Here is an 18,952-nt window from a genome sequence, read left to right as displayed (position 1 = left end):
TGCTACAGAAGACTGAGTTGGAACCCAGAAGACTGAGAAAGGCTGCCGGGGAAGTAGCGGTAGCAGCAGAAACTAGCTTGAGGTGGTTGTGGTTGCAGGTGAAGGCAGATTTTGTCTTTGCCGCCCCGCTCAGGTGAAGCGTACAGGTCAAGGGGTGACACGCTCATGACCCTGAGGTACCTGCTAAAGATGCAGAGGGATTCCCAGTAATACCACATTGCCACCACTTGGCTACCAAGTATATTGGATCTGTAGTTGCTCTTGCAGTTCCTGCTTGTTGCAGAGCATCATTGATGTTTATTTTCACATATGAAGAGTTCAGATGAAGAACCAGCTAAAAGCCAGAAATGAGATGATGATACTGAATGAATACTCCTGACACATAGTATACGTGTAACATTTGAAATGGATCAAAGAAGTTCATCAAAGTCCGTCATACTTGTAACAAGGAGTTTAATTTACAGTTTTACCTATATGGAGTATACGCGAGACTAGACGATACAAGATATCATTGCTTTGCTGCAGAATTTCAACGGCATTAACATCAATTCCATGTGACAGTATTAAATCTATAAATGCTGATTCCAATACATCTTTTGCATTATCAACATAGATATTAAAATCACCAACAATAAGGACTTTATCTGCAGCCAGCACTAACTCAGATAGAAAATCAGCAAATTCTTTAAAGTCTGTATGGTGCCCTGGTGGCCTGTATACAGTGGCCAGTATAAACGTAACAGGGATGTATGTGTGTATACTTTCAGAATGAAAGCTGTATATGCATATGTTTTTTGTTCTTTTAGGCCTGTATGAAATAACAGTATAGACACAATATAGACACACGCCTTCACACTGGTGGTCGACCGATATTTTGACAATTGTTTATGTCGACTGTAAATTAAAAAACAAAAAATATTTCCCTAAACTCTTTCAGAAGTGCTCAGATAGCTGACCTGCAACAGAAGGTCCTGGATGCAGATAATGAGGGACGGATAAAGCAGCGCTGGGATTCTGTCACAACCATCATAGAGGCCAAGAGTGCCCTGAAGATTCTTATGTCTGAGGTAAGGCAAAACACTGTAACATTTGAGTATTATTATTATTATTATTATTATTATTATTATTATTATTATTATTATTTTCTATAAATAATAGCCAGTCTGAATGGTTTTAAGGTTGAAATGAGTATAACCTCGTTCTTTAAGTGGTTCCATTTAAAGGGCAGTTCTTTTTATTTGCTGTTTACATTTACAAATATACCATAATCTCCACCAAAATACCATTGTAATTACTGTGAGATCGTCATGAAACTTAAATAGATCACAACATGGTCTGCTCTTCAGATAGTCTACAAAGTTTACCAGAGGATTTTGTGAGACAGTGGGGGGTGAACTTTGATCTGTCCAGGGGTTGAAAATTTTGGAATTAAGTCTAGTGCAGTTTCCCTCCTCTTTTTAGTGACCAAAATGAACAGAAAAAATCTTTGCATTGCCTTGTATCTGGACTTTCAAAACCAGCGTGGTGTTGTGACCCGTTTTATCAAACTGTAAGTGAAGATAAAAGGCTTTGTTGAAAAAAATAAATAAATAAATAAATAAAATAACATGATTAGGCAGTTTAGTTATGCTAGTATGTTATTTAAACTGTATCTTCCACATGTGCCTCGCCACATGTGCCTCTTGTGTCGTCGGCACAAGACCATGGGAACCAGATGAGTCCCCTGCGTCTGGCCAGAGGAGAACTGGCCCACCGACTGAGCCTGGTTTCTCCCAAGGATTTTTTCTCTATTTGTCACCGATGGAGTTTTGGTTCCTTGCCGCTGTCACCTCTGGCTTGCTTAGTTGGGGACACTTTTTCTTCACACGATATTGTATACTATTTGAACTGAACTGAGCTTGATGATGACATCATTAAATCCATTGATGAACTGCCTTTACCTGAAAATTGAATGTTTACTGTTGCCCTTTTGCATTATTACAGCTGCTTTGTCACAATTCTGTATTGTTAAAGGCGGTGTATATAAATAAAGGTGACTTGACTTTGGTGCTTGCACCCTGATGATTGCAGCTTGTGACTATATTTATCATAGGGGGTTAAAAAGAATACTTTTGTGAACTAGTCTTACTTTTTATTTATTATTTTTATTTTTTTCCCTTTAAATCAGTCACAATAAAACCAGTACAAAGTGTAGTGTTAACTAGGGCTATAACTAACAATAATTTAATAATTTGGTAAAATCTGTTGATTATTCTGATGATTAATTAAGTAATCAGATAATTAACTTCTCTTTTTTTTTTTTTTGTAGTAATAAGAATACACCTAGGTGAACAATAGGCTTTAAAATGACTTAAAGGGGTCGTCGGATGCAAACTTCACTTTTTCACGTTGTTTGAACATTAATGTGTGTTGGCAGTGTATGTACAAATCTGCCCTATAATGATAAAAATCCATGCAGTGGTTTTTAATTAATCTGTAAAAATAATATCCCCTTTTTTAAAATTGAACCGTTCTCAGATGCCTGCCGGTGTGCCGTTCCCACGATAGTTGATTGACATGAGCTCTTACCTCAGATCAGCTGTCACGGTCCAGTAACTTTCCTTGTTTCGATGCCGAAACAGGGATGTAAGTTAGACAAGAATATCTCCGATTGAGTGATGCTGGATGTAATAATGAACATAGTGGTTGTCATTTACTCCCGACTTCTGAGCCACTGAAGATGCAGTGGATTACATTTGTTTGTGAATTGAATGCACCTCCCGATCTACAAATATCTGTTTATGTTCGCGCAAATCATTCATGATCCAGCTTCACTTACAGCAGAAGTGTGTATAAGGCTTTTTTTTTTTTTTTTTTTTTTTTTAATGAATCTTTGCGATCAGCTTTCCTTATAAACAAGATCATCATTCCACAGAGAAAAGAGAGGGGCGGGGTGAGCAGAGCTCATTTGCATTTAAAGGAACAACCCCTTAGAATGAGATGATTTTTTGCAGAGCTCATTTACAAGGTAAAAAGGGTGCTGTTTTACAAAACCATTGAAAAATTATAATCAAAGTATATTAGAGACTTTTAAGACCCTAAAGAATCATATCAACTTGTGGAAAATGGGCATCCGATGACCCCTTTAAAATACATATATCTGTAATGAGGCAACAATAATTAGTTCAAATAAAGTGTCAAAGGCAAGTAATATGGTTTTATTAAACAAAACTGTTTTGAGGGCGTCAGTGGCCCGATTGTTGTTGTTGTTGTTTTTTTTTTTTTTTGTTTTTGTTTGTTTTTTTTTTTTGGTTTTTTGTTTTGTTTTGTTTTTTTTTACAGTTTACTGCAAGGTCTAATCCATGTTTAATATTTACTGAACATTTAATTAAAATGCCCATGTGATCTTTAATATTTAGCCATTTCTTTAGGAAAGAAATTCTATAGCCACTGTTATTTCTTGAATATGTGGACATCAAAACGTGTAAACTCAGAGTGAGGATATAAACTTTTATTTTGAAATTGTGATGAACAGTTAGCATATTGAGAAGGATACTGATATATTCTCCTGTGTTTGTGCAGTTTATAAATGGTTTACCTTACAAATCTGATGAAATGGCACACATTGCGTTGCCAGATGAACGATATAATAAACCCAAACTCCCAACCACATGCAGAGATGGAGTTTGAGATGCTCCACACATGTAAATAAGTTTGTGGAACAGCATTTATTGTTAAAGGTCTGAGATGCACGTACACAACCTACAAGCATGTAAATAAAGCGCATATATTAAACCTGCATTGCATATATTTATTTAATTTTATTGTACTGAATTCTAAATAGCATTATGCTTTATTATTATTTTTAAATGGGTTTAATATGTAGAATGCACCACTTCCGGTATATTGCCAATTACTCGACACAGCTGCACTCAGTGTATACACAGCACAACACGCAAAACACAAATAACTGAAGGATATATAGTTAAACCAAAAAATTATTCAGACACCAAATGTAATTATTTTTTTAATTTTTATTTTTTAACTAGTGGGTGCAGGACACTATAGTTTATGTAAGTGAGGATAGCAAAATAAAGTAAACACTGACACATACCCAAAAATTCTTCGTAGTGGACTACCAGTAAAATTGTTCATTTGGGACCGAAAATTATAAGTTCAGGTTTGCATGAACCTGGTTTACAGCATGCCCAGGAGGCTACAGGCTGTCATCGAGGCTAAGGGTGGCCCGACAAAGTATTGATAGTAGGGATGTAACGATTACCGGTTTGACGATAAATCATGATAAAATTCCCCACGGTTAGTATTACCGTTTCATATTTTAATTATCATTAAAACCGTATTTGATTACCGTGATCTGAACAACTGATAATAAATAAATACTGTACAGCATAAAGCACAGTTTTAAGTAACAGTCTCATTTTCGAACGGCACAAAGAGTAGTTTCTTTATTCTCGTTGTCATAGTTCATTTGAAGCCGTTTTTGGCGTTATTTTATTGGCAAATTTCAAGAGTGCATTATGAGAGGGTGGCAGCAGGAATCCTCTCGGCTTGCAGCTGGCTTCCTCTCCCATATATAGTGATCATGGCTTTGCGCTCCCTCAGATATTAAGAGTGTGCCCTCAAACATTGTCCTGTGTGCGCACGAATAAGTGCTTGTTGTAAACAGGGATTTATTAAATCATTTTATTTAGTGAAGCGCAACCCCCAAAGAAAAGAAGGTGTGGTAACTAATGTATTTGCAGTCTGTACGTTTCACTTTGCAATTGGGGTTGAGCACCCACCAGCAGAAACATAAATCGGGAATTATAATGAATATATGAATTAATTAATTATATGAATGTACGAAGGAAGGTTCTGACTGTCTTCAGAAAAGATTAATATCTAAGAGTAATATCTAAAGTAGTTCATGACGCAATGCTGCTTTATCCACGGAGTTCACGCAAACAGCTGTAATTCAGCTTTTCCATAAGTGCCATACAGTGGATTTACAGAGACTTACATTTACATTCAGCCAAAAAAATCTGATCAAAAAACAGCCAATTTGCATGCCCTGCTGTGGCATAAATTCTGACCGATTGATGAAAAACAAGCTTAAGTGGATTCTACACATTTAAACAAGTCAGACCAGTTATCTAGATTATTTATGAAACAGATAAAATACATATAATAATTTATTAAATCGATTATCATTTTGACTTAACCCTTTTCTTTATTTAAAGGCTGAAATGTGAGGTTTACATGTTTATGAAACTTTTTCATAACGTTATTTGAAAAGTTACATTCGATAATTGAACATGGTATTAGTTAAACTGTTGTAGTTAAACTGTTGTCAGTCATGTTGTCATTTAAAATCCGGATATCATTGGTAGGCTACTGTTGTTGTTTTAGTGATTATGCAAATAAAAAGCCATTTTATTTGTTGTTTGTTGATTTTAAATATAAAACTTGGTGAAGTGATTTATGTGTCAGTATATTTTGAACATTTTCAGTACATTTTAACAATACCGTGATAATACTGATAACCGTGATTATTGTGGTCACTATAATTGTGATCAGACATTTTCATACTGTTACATCCCTAATTGATAGTTGATCGTAAATATTGTCATACTAACAGTTGTCTAAATTATTTTTGGTTAATTATCAAGCTGAGTTTGTTCTGAGTTCTTTTCATATTTTATTACCATTTTCTAAACTATAGCGAATAAACTATGATAATGTGAGATGTTTTCTGATAATGTGAGAAAAGGTATATGAATAAACTTTTGGTTTGACTATTTGATAAATGAAGTTAACCAACTAACTAAAAGTATCGGTATCAGGCAAGTACTCTTATGTAATGGTGTTATAAACAGGAGACCTATAATAAACTTTATTTTATTTTATTTTTTTTAACTCATTTCAAATATCTGTGTATAATGACGTCTGAAACTTGAAAATGGTGTTATGGGGGTAAACATTTTATTTGGGAGCACCAACATTTTATTTTAGAGTGGCCTAAAAATTTTAATTTTATTCATGTTATTTTAGAGTGGCAAACATTTTATTTTAGAGTGGCCTTTTATTGTGGCCAGCCTAAGGCACACCTGTGCAATAATCATGCTGTCTAATCAGCATCTTGATATGCCACACCTGTGAGGTGGATGGATTATCTCGGCAAAGGAGAAGTGCTTACTAACAGAAATTTGATAGAAATATTTGAGAGAAATAGGCCTTTTGTGTACATGGAAAAAGTCTTAGATCTTTGAGTTCAGCTCATGAAAAATAGAATTTAAATGCCACACTTTGTCTTTGCCACTATCTTTAAATGTAAAAGCTACTTAATAGTCTATATTCAGCCAACTAAAACTTATTACTGCTATAGTTTTGTTACTGAATCACCTAATTCACAGCTCTGTTTTTGGCATTGGCTTGTCAGATGTTTCATTCCGTCATCACTGTCAATCATAACAATGACTCACTGGATATTTAGCGGATTTACTTGCGTAATTTTTTTACACTCGCGTTTGTCATTCTTGTAATGGTATACGTGGACGTTTGGTCCTCTTGGACAAATAAAACTGTTCTTCAGATTGTGAATGGATTATGCAGAGAAAATGATCAAAGGATGATCCTCTTACAGCACAGTACAGTTGACCAGAAATGGCTGAGCTGGCTTATCTAAAACAAGGAAGTACTTGTGCATATGGTCAATTGTTTCAGAGGAACACAGCTTTAACTCTCAACCAAACTAACATTACTAGCCAATCAGAAGTTATTGCTCTTATAAACACGAGGCACACATAATAGTATCCAACTGCCGAGGCACAGCCCTAATGAATGGAAAAGCCACCCGGGTCTCAAGCAGGACACACTGAAAAAGCTGCTGAAAAAGAGGCATAATCATCAAATATGTAAATCTAGGGCATATTTGCATAGAAAAGCTATTTAAAAAGCAGCGGAGCCTTGTAAACAGCTCAGAGTAATTATGTAATCTCTGTAAGAATGATATAATTGCCCAAACAAATTTTTGAAAAGATTCTGTTCACGTATGATTTAAGTTTAAACCCTCGCTCTGAGTTTGCATGTGGCCAAAAATCTAATTTAAATGGAAGAAGTCCACATCCAGAACAAAAAAAATTACAGATAATGTACTTACCCCCTTGTCATCCAAGATGTTCATGTCTGTCTTTCTTCAGTCGTAAAGAAATTGTTTTTTGAGGGAAAACATTTCAGGATTTTTCTCCATTATAATGGACTGCTATGGTGCCCCGATTTTGAACTTACAAAATGCAGTCTAAATGTGGCAAACGCTTGTCTTGTCTTGCTCTGCCTGAACTCTGTGTATTCTGGTTCAAGGCAGTTAGGGTATGTCAAAAACTCCCAAACGTATTTTATCCCTCAACTTTCATTCATTTCAAAATCCTACATTCTACATCGCTTCAGAAGTACCGACACAGTCTTTGCAAAGTGAACATGCTAAGAATATCAAACACCCTTAACAAAAAGGGTAAAACAGCGATATTGGACGATTTTGAAGTTGAGGGAGTACATGAGATGGGAGTTTTTTTGACATTCCCTAACTTTTATGAATCGGGGAAAAAAAACTGTTCAGGCAGAGTAAGACAAAACGAGCGTTTGACATTTAAAAAGTATATAAGAAATATAATTTCACTAGATAAGGCCCTTTTTCCTGGGATTGTTTACAACCACATTTGGGATCGTTTGAAGCCGCATTTAAACTGCATTTTGGAAGTTCAAACTCTGGGCGCCGTAGAAATCTGTTATATGGAGAAAAATGCTGAAATGTTTTCTTTAAAAAACATTTCTTAACGACTTAAAGACATGAACATCTTGGATGACAAAGGGGTAAGTACATTATCTGTACATTTTTGTTCTGAAAGTAGACCTTTCCTTTAAACGTTGTTGAATCATGCTGTAAAGTGAAGCATCACCAGGCCGTTGGCGCCCTCAGCAGGTATTTGTTATAATACATAATGTACTAAAGTTGGTTATGTTTATATTATGTATAGGCATATTACATTATGTATTTTACATGTGTGGTTTAATAAAACCAGGTGTAACTACTTGGTTTTAATACTTTATTTGAACCAATTATTATTGGTAGTATATTTATTATAGTTATATGTAAATATAGTAATACTAAAGCCTGGTTTTCATTGGTTTTCAAAAATATCAGATTACTCAATTGTCAAAATAATCAGTAGATTACTTGATTACTGAAATAATCATTAGTTACGGCCCTAGATTAGTTAAAACACTTCAAAATACAGCTGCATTGTTTTACTTTTTGAGATTAAAAGACATTTTGTCATTGAAATTTTCTTAAAAATACTATTAAAATATTGTCCCATTGTAGTGAACCAAGTATCTGTATTTTGTCTCATCTCATGAGCTAAGTGTATTGTCACACCCCTATAGTTTCTACGAGCGTGATATAGCTCATAATTTAAGTGTATGATATAGCCTTCATTCTTCAGGTCAATCATATAGTCATGGAAAAAAATAAGGAAGGTGATAACTTTGCCATAGTATCCTTTCAAATGTTAAACTTGCTATAATCATTGCATTCTTTGCATGTGCTGCACTTTATTTGTGCCATTTTGTTTTATTAGTTTAGTAATTAGATTTTGAAAGATAATACCAGTATTGGTTGATAAGTGAGATCTCTGCTTTTAGTCCTTGAAAACCAAAAAAGTAGTGCTTAAAGTCCTTGAAGCTCCTGGAATTTCATTTTGCAGTATCTGTACAAACCCTGTTTAAGTTACCAGCTTTTTAATGTTTTTGTTGTTCATTGAATGTGGCTTTGTGGGGCTTTTTACTGGTTTATTTAATTTTCAGTTTAATTTGCGATTTGATAAGCACAGTATACCGTATCACCATTTTAACTGATAATATTCTGAGGTTTTATTTATTTATTGTTTGTAAATAAGCTTCAATTCTGTTCATTTGTTATCAAGCATTTACACAGGGTTAATTTATGGAGCTAATTTGACTGTCATATAATAAATTTGACTAATTTTTGTGCACCTGTTTTAGGTTGTAGCCTCCAAGGTGGCTAATGCCAAGCTGGAGAGTGAGCTGAAACAGGAAAAGGCCAATCTACTGGATATGCAGAAGATCTTGTGTGATGAGCGCAAGCTCATGTCTGCCATGGATATGGAACATCAGAGTCAAATGGTAGAAATGGAGCAGAGACACCAGGAGAAGGTCTGCTTTCATAGAAGCTTTTCATAGATGTTCTAATCCTATTATTATAGTAAAGCATAATACAAAGTTACCTTTATTTTTATATATTTTTTTTTAATTAATGTTTTGTTTAAATGATAAATTTCACTTATTTTGCAAGTAGGTTTACTCTTATTTGGAACCCTGGGTATTAAGACTTGAATGGCTTTATATAACGTAAATGATGTCTCCTACTAAAATATGTAGTAGGAAACCTATAAAAGATTTACATTTATTTGAAAAAGCCTTGTTTCACATTTTTTGGATTTTGGGGGGTGCCATTATTTTGCTTACATAGAACATTTGCCCTCGGTGAGCTACTGACACTATCTATTGCTATTTTTACCGCAACACAACTCGGAAAACACAATTTGGAAAATAAAATAGGGATACAATGCCACATTGTGTGGCTTTTGGTTATAATTTTGTCAAGGGGGCTGAAGAGAAGCGATGTAAGTCTTTACTGTTTTCCTAGCAATAAGAAGAGGAGAAAAGAATGGGAAGATGCCTGTGGATGAATAAACTTCCTAAAGACCTGCATCTGTGTTCTCTCCATGTTAGCCCTGATGCCTTTGAAGCTTTTAGTAGACCACAGCTACTGAAAGAGCTTACAAAAGATGTAAGCATGCCGATGCCTGTCATGACACCGCGGCCATAGGAAGTTTTTCAGTGCGGATCTCACTCGATGTCTGGTTGTTTAAACTCTTTTTGGGGAAATTTATGGTATTTGGTTTAATTGGTATTTGGTTTATATCCACTGCCAACTGTAAGCTCTTCCAGTAGCTCTGATCATCGTATCAATATTTTTTTTCGAGTTGTATTGTGGTAAAAATAGTTCCAGTAGCTCACAGAGTGCAACCGTTCAAAATGATGGCTCCCCCCCCATAGTGCAAAACATGTTATATAACAATGTGGATTTTTTTTTTTTTAATGAATATCTTTCATGGGTTTTCTGCTACATATTTTAGTAAGAGACATCATTTACATTTATATTAAGTTATACAAGTCTTAATACCCAGGGTTACCCAAGGTTTTGTTTTCTACACACAGACTGAAGTGCGTGTGGCGCTCACAGTAATTTTCAGTGTCTACAGTCTCGCCAAATGAGGACATAAATACATTAACAACATGTCCAGAACTGCTCTGAAGTTTCTTCATGAGCATTTTACTGTTTCTTTTAAGAGAAACTATCATCATTATCATATACACAGAAATGTAAAGGTGTTTACAGCAACCCATCAAAATAAAAGTTTGGTTTAACGTGAAGACATATATTGCTATTGTTTAGTAGAACGTATGTAATACTACTACTTGTATTACTAAAATTATTAACTTTATTTTATTAAGGAATAATCACACAATATTTCTTTTATGTTTTAATTTTAATAGTAACTTTATTTGCATAATAAAATGTCATTTAACAATTAAAAAAAGCAGTCATTTTGGTAGCTCACCAATGTACTAGATTTCTCTAATGCACAAAAGTAAGCTTGAGTTTTTGTAGGGGGAAAACTTTGATGGTAGTAGTGTAACAGTTTAAGAGCGATGAAGAGCAACCAGCTAACAAGGAATGTTACCCCAAAGTTCTGTCTGTGGGACAATTTTTAGGGTCTCCCACGTACTTTTCTCAATAAATGAGATTAAATGTCCTTTGTGTGGACCGTCTGGACCAGCTATATTGGCCATCACCTGTATAGGCCATCATGATCAAACCCCTACAGACAGTTGTTTGCATCTAAGGTGCGATCACAATGTAAATGCATCCACCAAAAGATAAGTGATATACATAAATTCACTCATGCCTTGTGCCTGATGTGTTGTCCAGGTGCTGTATCTCCTTGGTCAGCTCCAGAGTAAGCCTGTGGCACAAGAGAAACTGAAGGAGCAGCAGGAGGAGGTGTCTAAACGGGAACACGAGCTAATGCAGCGTCTAAAGTTTCAGGTGCGAATGTCTCTATACATTGCATAGATTGTTTTGACCAGGTTCTTGATAACTTAAGCGTTTTTGTTACAGAACAGCCAGCAAGTTCTGTCTAAACACGACATCATTTGACAAGTAAAACAGTGAACATTCAAAGTTAAAAGTATTTATATTGCTTCGTCACAGGAAGAGGAAATTGAAAAACTGCGAGAACTCAGTGATCAGAATCAGAAACTGAAGAATGAAAATGAACAGTACAAGCAGGTATAATTCTTTTTCTCACAAATTTCATCATACTGTAATTTAGCAGAGGAACTGAATTTCTAAATTGAGTTTTCCATATAAGCTGTGCATGCAAATTTCTGAACCCTAAAAACTTTGTTTTGTGGATGGATCTCCACAGAAATTACTTCTGGCCCAGCTAACCAGTGCAAAGAAAGTCCTCTCTTCTGTGAATGAGTCACCTGATACATCTTTTGAATATGTTCCACCTAAGGTGAACCTCATTGCTTTAGGTTTCTTGATTATTTTCTCCATGTTGCTGTTGTGTGTGGTTTATGTCGTTGGTGTTGGTGGTAGTAGTGGTTAGATTTAGGATATAGACGTCTATTCTGACCATTGCCTTTTTTCCTCCCTACCACAAGCCCAAAACCAAAATCTACTCCACTGCACGGGCACGTCTGCAAGAGCCTATAGATCTTGATGAACTCATCTCTCCATCAGAGTCTGAGAAAGAAGAGGACGAGTGGCGTCCAGAGAAAAATGACAGAGCACGACGAGGCTCTAAGAAGTCGAAAATGAACGGCGTGAGTTTTTTGACAGGGACACTTGGATTGTAACTCTTGAAAGATTAAGTATATTCACCAGGATATTTCTTGGAGTTTGTTGCAGCTTTATATAGCTGTTTCAGAACTGTATAGTGTTTCTTCCTTAAGGCTTTTCTTTTTAGCAAGCCATTTGTGAGCCTGAAGCACAAAACCAAACGTAAGAGTCAGTTTTCTGAAATTGAGATTTATACAGCAAAAAATGAAGTTGGCTTTAAAGTTGCCCAAATGAAGTTAGTAATGCATGTTACTTATCAAAAAATAAGTTTGGATATGTTTACAGTACAAAAATTAACAAAATATCTTCTTGGAGCATGATCTTTACTTGATATCCTAATGATTTTTGGCATAAAAGAAAAATGGATAATTTTTGACCCAGACAGTGTATTTTTGGCTATTGCTACAAATATATCCGTGCTACTTAAGGTTTTGTGGTCCAGGGTCACATTTATGTGTGATTCTTTCTCCTCTAGTGTGCTTGTCGGGGCCGCTGTGTTAACAAGCTTTGTCGCTGTCGCAAGGGAAAAATTACATGTGGAGAAAACTGCCTCTGTGACCATGAGAAATGTCGCAACATGGAAAACCGTAGTAATGTGGTTAGTAGAATATGGTCTTTTAAAGAGCCAGGGGTTGTTTGTTTACCCTGTGGATGGCAATTTCCTGATATTATTTCTTCTGCTATGGTCCTCAGGATCAGACTGAAATAAGTGATGTTTCTAAAGACTCGGCTGCAATTCCTGAGGATCCTACAGCAGTCAGCCCGCGAGATGCTACTTTTTTTAGACCCCCTAGTGTTCCACCTACTAAGAAGGTAAGACCAAAAGATTTTTTCCCCACTTGCATCATGTCTCTGTCTTATTTCATAGTTCACTCAAAATTATCACAAATTACCACAATATTTTACAGTGTGTGTTTTACAAATGTGCAGAAACTAAATAAACAAAAATCAGATTGCCAGATGATCTTTGCAGACTGTGTGGAATGTCAAAATCGGTAAAATAGCTTTGTAAAATATCAGATGATTTTATGTTTTCATCCACGGCATTGCAAGATTTACAGCATTTTCAGTAATGTTATTTAAATAAATAAAATATTGCATGAGTTATAAAAAATGAAATGCCTTAAAATATTTTTAAAAATGTAGTGGAGTTTGATTTAATAATCACTGCTGCTCTTTCATTATATTGTTTTCATATCTGGTCTTACAAAAACTTTGTGGAAACATTAAGTACCTAAGCCAGAAGTATTTGTGGTGCAAGAAAAATTAATTAGAATCTCAAGTTTAAAATGTGCTGTTTTGATTGCCACAGAAATAAGACCATTAATGAATTATTCATATAGAAGACCAGTAGATTAGTGAAAAATGTCCAGTTGTCCATGCATAGCACACTGTTGTGAAGTCCATCCAAGTACTTCAAAATTGTGCTCGTTCATTTTCACACGTGAAATAGAAATGATTAAATGATTTAAATAACTGAAAATATACTTTAAAAATTAAACTAAAACTGCCAGTAGGTGGTGGCCAGATTTTTCACTGAATCATTCATTCAGTTGATTCATTCGAATGTCTGATTAATTCAGGAATGAAGCAAGTGACTGTCTTTGAGTGGGTAATCATTGTTTGCTTGTAGAAATGCACTGCTCAGCTGTGACTGTTTGAAACTATTTTCAGTGGAAATAGAGGAAAATCAGACAATAGTGTTATAGTCAGACAATGCAAGTCACTTCATATTAACTTCTTATTCATTAAACTGTTGTAGTAAATCAGTATCACATTTGCAAACTTCCTTAATCGTTAATAGCTGTCACTCTCCTTAGTTAATCAGTCTCACAAAGTTCCATTAAAATCAGCAAAGCTGTCTATACTGCACAGTGAATCTCTTATTTTACAGTGTCTACATTTTGATATAATGAGAAGATGTGTAATTGCAGAACTCTGCACTGAACAAAACAGCGTTGTTGTGTATGTTTTGTTTTTGTTTGTTTTGTTTTTTTTTGTTTGTTTTTTTAGCAATGAATGAATTCTGATTAACATTGTGTTCAAGGAATCAACAGACATGTCTGTCATACATTACTCAATACTGCAAAAACACATAAGTAGAAACGTTCGATGCTCCCCTGAGTGCAAACATAAATATGCTGATCAGGTATGTCACACTGCTGCTCCTAAATATTTTTTTTAATAGTCGCACTCGCACGCAGTTAGCTTTCAGTCACACATGCTACTAAAATGGTCGCATTGTGGAGCCTTGTCACCATCATGGCAGGGGAAATGGTGACCTTGCTTCACATTTCACACTGGTCATAATTTACCAGGGGTTAATAATAAATCCTGGGTATTCAAAAGCTGGCGTATACATTCCTAAACCCCGGGTTAACATTTGAGCGAATGCAGCATGCAACGTGTTTACATTAGGGCTCTATCATTGCACAACCTCATGTGAACTCTTTTGCACAGCTAAATATGTCTAATGGAGATTGCTGTCAATGCCTCAAACACTCAAGTTCACGCCAGCTATTACATTAAAAATAAAAAAAAAAAAAAAAAAAAAAAAAAAAATGAATAGTTTCCATGGATCTAGTCTTTGCGCCTGTTTGTTTGATGTTTGTATCAGGTTTGTATCTGTTGGAATAGAATTGGTTAGATGGCATTGACACAAAAAATAGGGTCCTAGAAATGCAGTCTTAGAACTGCTGCCCTGAAACTGCAGCCTCCAGTTGTGCAGGAACATACTATTTGGGAGTTCTGTTGTTTTTTCTGGTTGTTTTAGTTTAGACCAATGCGATAATCATCCCATGTTTTTATTCACGGAAAGCTGCAAACACAGAGAGCTAAAAATGTGAACTGGTGCATTGATAAATACATAATGCATTATAAAAATCTAAGCAGTAAAATGTATTAGTTGTTTAATTAATATAATAATTTATTGATAATAGTCATGCTTTTTACAGTCATTTTAGTGTTTAATATGTGACCCTGGACCACAAAACCAGTCTTAAGTCGCTGGGGTATATTTGTAGCAATAGCCAAAAATACATTGTATGGGTCAAAATTATTGATTTTTTTTTTTTTTTTTTTTTTTTTTTTTTTTTTTTTTTTTTTTATGCCAAAAATCATTAGGAAATTAAGGAAAGATTATGTTTCATGAAGATATTTTGTAAAACTCTTACTGTAAATATATCAAAACTTAATTTTTGATTAGTAATATGCATTAGTAAGAGCTTCATTTAGAAACTTTAAAGGTGATTTTTCTCAATATTTACATTATTTTGCACCCTCAGATTCCAGATATTCAAATAGTTGTATCTCTGCCAAATATTGTCCTATCCTAGCAAACCATACATCAATGGAAAGCTTGTTTGTTCAGCTTTCAGATGATTTTGAAAAACTGACCCTTATGACTGATTTTATGGTCCAGGGTCACATAAGTTACTATAGACATTGCCCTACCCCGCTCATTTGTTATTGATTTTATTTTTGTAGGGTTTTAAAAAAGGTCTTAAGGTCTTGAATTTGAGCTTAAAAATCCAAGCAGAAATGCTGGAATAATATCAAAGGTAGCATTGTATTATTATTCAGGTAAACATGTGTCATGCCATTCTCAAAGGTGTACCTGACTTCAGACGGATGCATAGTTTGAAGTGTGAATGGAATTAGGCATGTGACGGTATCAAATTTTCATGTTGTGTTAATTGCTAAAATTGTATCAGCTTCATATACGGTATTATCGCAGCATTGAAAGTTACTTGCAACAAAGTGTTGGCATAATACAGCATAACAGGCTTAACTTTTTTCTTAAAACAAAAATAACTGAACATTTAAATACAATAAAGCAATACACAGTGTATAAAGTAAACCTGTTTCAAACTGATTAAAGTGCAAAAGAATTACGTGAATAACAGGATAACAGTGTGTTATTAAATGTTGAATTTAACTAAGATTAATGAATGTTTAGACTTAGATTTTTTTCAGCCAATCAGAATGCAGTATTCAGACAGACCATAGAATAAATGGTAAATGTGATATTTATAAAAAATTATGAAAATAACAAAACTTTCCACAAAATTATGGCGATTACTGCCACAAAATCAGTATTTTTTTTTATTTTTTAAAAAGCAATAAAACTAAATAAAACTGTAAAGTTATGAAATTTACTAACAAATAATAGATCGAGACTAATTGCTGTTAGATATACCCAGAACAAATTATATCTCATGTTTAACCAGAGACATCAGAGTCAGCGGTGAATTCCACAAAAACTGGCTTAGATTCTCAGCAGGTACACTAAATGGCCATGGATGCTCTGAAGCTCACATCTCCATCTTTATAAATAAACCTCATATTTTATGTTTAAAGAACTGCATTCTCACTTTAAAAACTGTTTGTGTGGCACAACAACAGTTATTTGTAACATTGTAGTGGGTTTGCTCCTCCGGCATTTTTTTTATGATATAATTTTAGTGATTAGAACTAAAATGTGTCACTGTATTAATGAAAATTAATGCATAATCATTTTCATTAAAATTTTTACTGAATATCAGTGAAATTGTTAAACGTTTGTGTGTAGGTGATTCAAAATTTCGGCACTACACTTTTTCTTTAGCTCAAACACTGGCAACCTTTTAATAAAGAAAATGTATTTAATACATTATGATTTTAAAAATATGTATTTTTCATTTTTCTTTATCTTGGCATACTGGTTTGGGATGTCCTGAAGTAAGAGATAAATAATGACAGCCTTTTTTCTGTGTGCTATTCCTCTAAAGTCACTTTTTTTTTTTTTTTTTTTTTTTTTTTTCTTCTTTGTACAATGAGCAGGAGATTGGAGACATGGGCCACCTGCCTGCAGATCTGAAGCTTGAAAAGAAACCAGTCCCTGCTGACAATGAGAGTGACAGCGATGACTCCGAAGTGATGAACAGCACTTCCAGCTTTCTCCGGGGTAAAAAGAGAGGTTTAAATAACTTCAAAAACAGCTTTTTCTCCGGCTGCACACCCATCCGTGAAGAACATTAGCATTACAGTAATAGAATGTTATATAAAACCACTTTGTAACTTGTGGTGTTTTTTTGTCTTTTTTGTCTTTTTAATGTGGTTTAAATGTATACATTTGCTTACATTAGTAATTGTAATTATAGGTTTGTGGAATTTCCTTTCATTTGCAATAATGGTTAATGCACTAACAATATGAACTGCACATGTCATGGGTTATTTTAGTCTTTTAAGCAATTTGGTTGTATGACATTTGAAAGTCAGGGTTGTAGATGTCATTTCTGTAAAAAAAATCTAGTGACTTTAATAAATGGTTCATTTTATTTTTGTTGTTGTTTATTACATTTCATTCATTGCCATGTTTAAATATATAAATACTCTGTAGTTTTTTGTTTTGTTTTGTTTTGTTTTGTTTTGTTTTTTTAATTATGCATTGATAAAAGCTCTTTGTTTTAAAAATGCTGCAATGTTACGTTCGGTTTATTCTGATATTGCAGGTGACAATCGTGAGTTTTAGTACTGAGATTTTTATTTGTATTTTAATGAACAAATGCAATGCAGGCTGGATGTTGTAAAGGAATATTGGGTCACTATTACAGTGACAAAGAAAATGTCTAGTATTGTTCTATTTGAGCTCAACAGTAAGGACTGGCTAACAGACTGGGGCTAACGTGAAACCCTCAGAAGTGCTGCCAGAGCCCTCTCCCCCTTGGAGAGCTTTATAAAATTCATGTGTTTTTATTATTAAATGTCTTACCAATATAATCATCCAAGCCATTTTTAACATGTATATGCAATAAGGCATAAAAAACAATTTCATTTTAAAATGGCAACATTTTGATAAAGTCAAGTAGCTTGTAGTCTCTTGTAAAACGTCATATCAGGGGTGTCCAAACTGTTCTGGAGGGCCACTGTCCTGCAGAACTTAGCTCCAGCTTTCCTTAACACACCTGTCTAGAAGTTCCTAGTATTCTTAGTAAGACAATACTGGTCAAACTAAAGCAACACGTTGGAATCCTAGATCGCTGAGTGGACCAGCCTTTTTAAATGTATTGTCATCCTAATAACATATCAGCATTATCAGGATATTGCTCGGTGTCTACTGATACAGCATAGCGTCACACAGCAATCCTTTTATGTAATGTTTTTTAAGAAGAAAAAAAATGCTTTTTTTAAATGCTGTAATTAGCAGTTGTCCTTATTGTTTTAAAGACATTACATTTCACAAGGCAGTAAAAATAAACACATTTAAGCAAATGAATACCAGGACAAGCAAGCAGAATACCGCCATCATTGCAGAGCTGAAATATTTCTCTGTAGTTATATAAATCCATCAGCTTTAAAAATAATTAATGGTGTATTTTGTTGTAGGATTAAACTTAAAAATATCTTGAGCTTGTGTGAACCACAGGCTGTCAGCGGCGTCGTGTGCTGGGAATGAGGAGTAGGAACCAGGGAGGCTCGTGAAGGGCAGTCACAGGAGGGATAGGAGGTACGCCTCCAGGGCGGATCAGGGAGCCAAGGCGGAGCATACAGTCCCGGGTGCCATGGCGGGTCAGGGAGCCACGGTGGAGCACAGAGTCCATACGGCCATGGCGGGTCAGGGAGTTCAGGAAGCCACGGCCGAGTACACAGTCCAAAAAACAAACAAAAAAAAATAAAAATTTCTTGGGGGAACTTAGGGCATAGTCAGCCCAGGAGAGCACAGGAAGGCCGGGCTTAGTAGGCGTTGACACAGGAGGGCGCTCTGGAAGGATCTCGGGGTCTGGACGGCACGCTGGAGGCAGCTCCGGCTCTGGAGGGCTCCGCGCTGGAGTCCGAGAGCTGACCACGGGTTCTGGGCTGAGGATGAGGGAGGAGCTATGGAGAACGCTGTTGAGCGAGGGAGGACCAGAGGGAGCGAGCTCGTTGGAGCAGCACGTGGAGGATGCTGGCTGGTGGTGAGCTGGAGCGGCCGCGTGTTTACCGATGGGGGGGAAGATTAGA

The 18,952-nt window shown here is 35.3% G+C and overlaps 1 protein-coding gene across 1 annotated transcript in view; it reads left to right on the top strand.

The window, feature by feature from the left end:
• kif4 (kinesin family member 4) overlaps window positions 1-17,289 on the top strand; it is a 62,038-nt gene extending 44,749 nt beyond the window's left edge. Inside the window, exons 23-31 of the mRNA XM_051093335.1 lie at window positions 938-1,067; window positions 9,040-9,210; window positions 11,054-11,170; window positions 11,336-11,413; window positions 11,553-11,645; window positions 11,794-11,955; window positions 12,447-12,569; window positions 12,665-12,784; window positions 16,793-17,289. Of these exons, the coding sequence (XP_050949292.1) occupies window positions 938-1,067; window positions 9,040-9,210; window positions 11,054-11,170; window positions 11,336-11,413; window positions 11,553-11,645; window positions 11,794-11,955; window positions 12,447-12,569; window positions 12,665-12,784; window positions 16,793-16,990 (1,192 nt within the window). The 3' untranslated portion in view covers window positions 16,991-17,289. The remainder of the gene's footprint in view (window positions 1-937; window positions 1,068-9,039; window positions 9,211-11,053; window positions 11,171-11,335; window positions 11,414-11,552; window positions 11,646-11,793; window positions 11,956-12,446; window positions 12,570-12,664; window positions 12,785-16,792) is intronic.
• Window positions 17,290-18,952: the final 1,663 nt, after the last annotated feature.

This window comes from Labeo rohita, chromosome 21 (assembly GCF_022985175.1).
Source record: "Labeo rohita strain BAU-BD-2019 chromosome 21, IGBB_LRoh.1.0, whole genome shotgun sequence".
Taxonomy (NCBI): Eukaryota; Metazoa; Chordata; class Actinopteri; order Cypriniformes; family Cyprinidae; genus Labeo; species Labeo rohita.
Note: the sequence above shows the minus strand (reverse complement) of the source record. Positions and strands in the feature narration are given on the sequence as shown.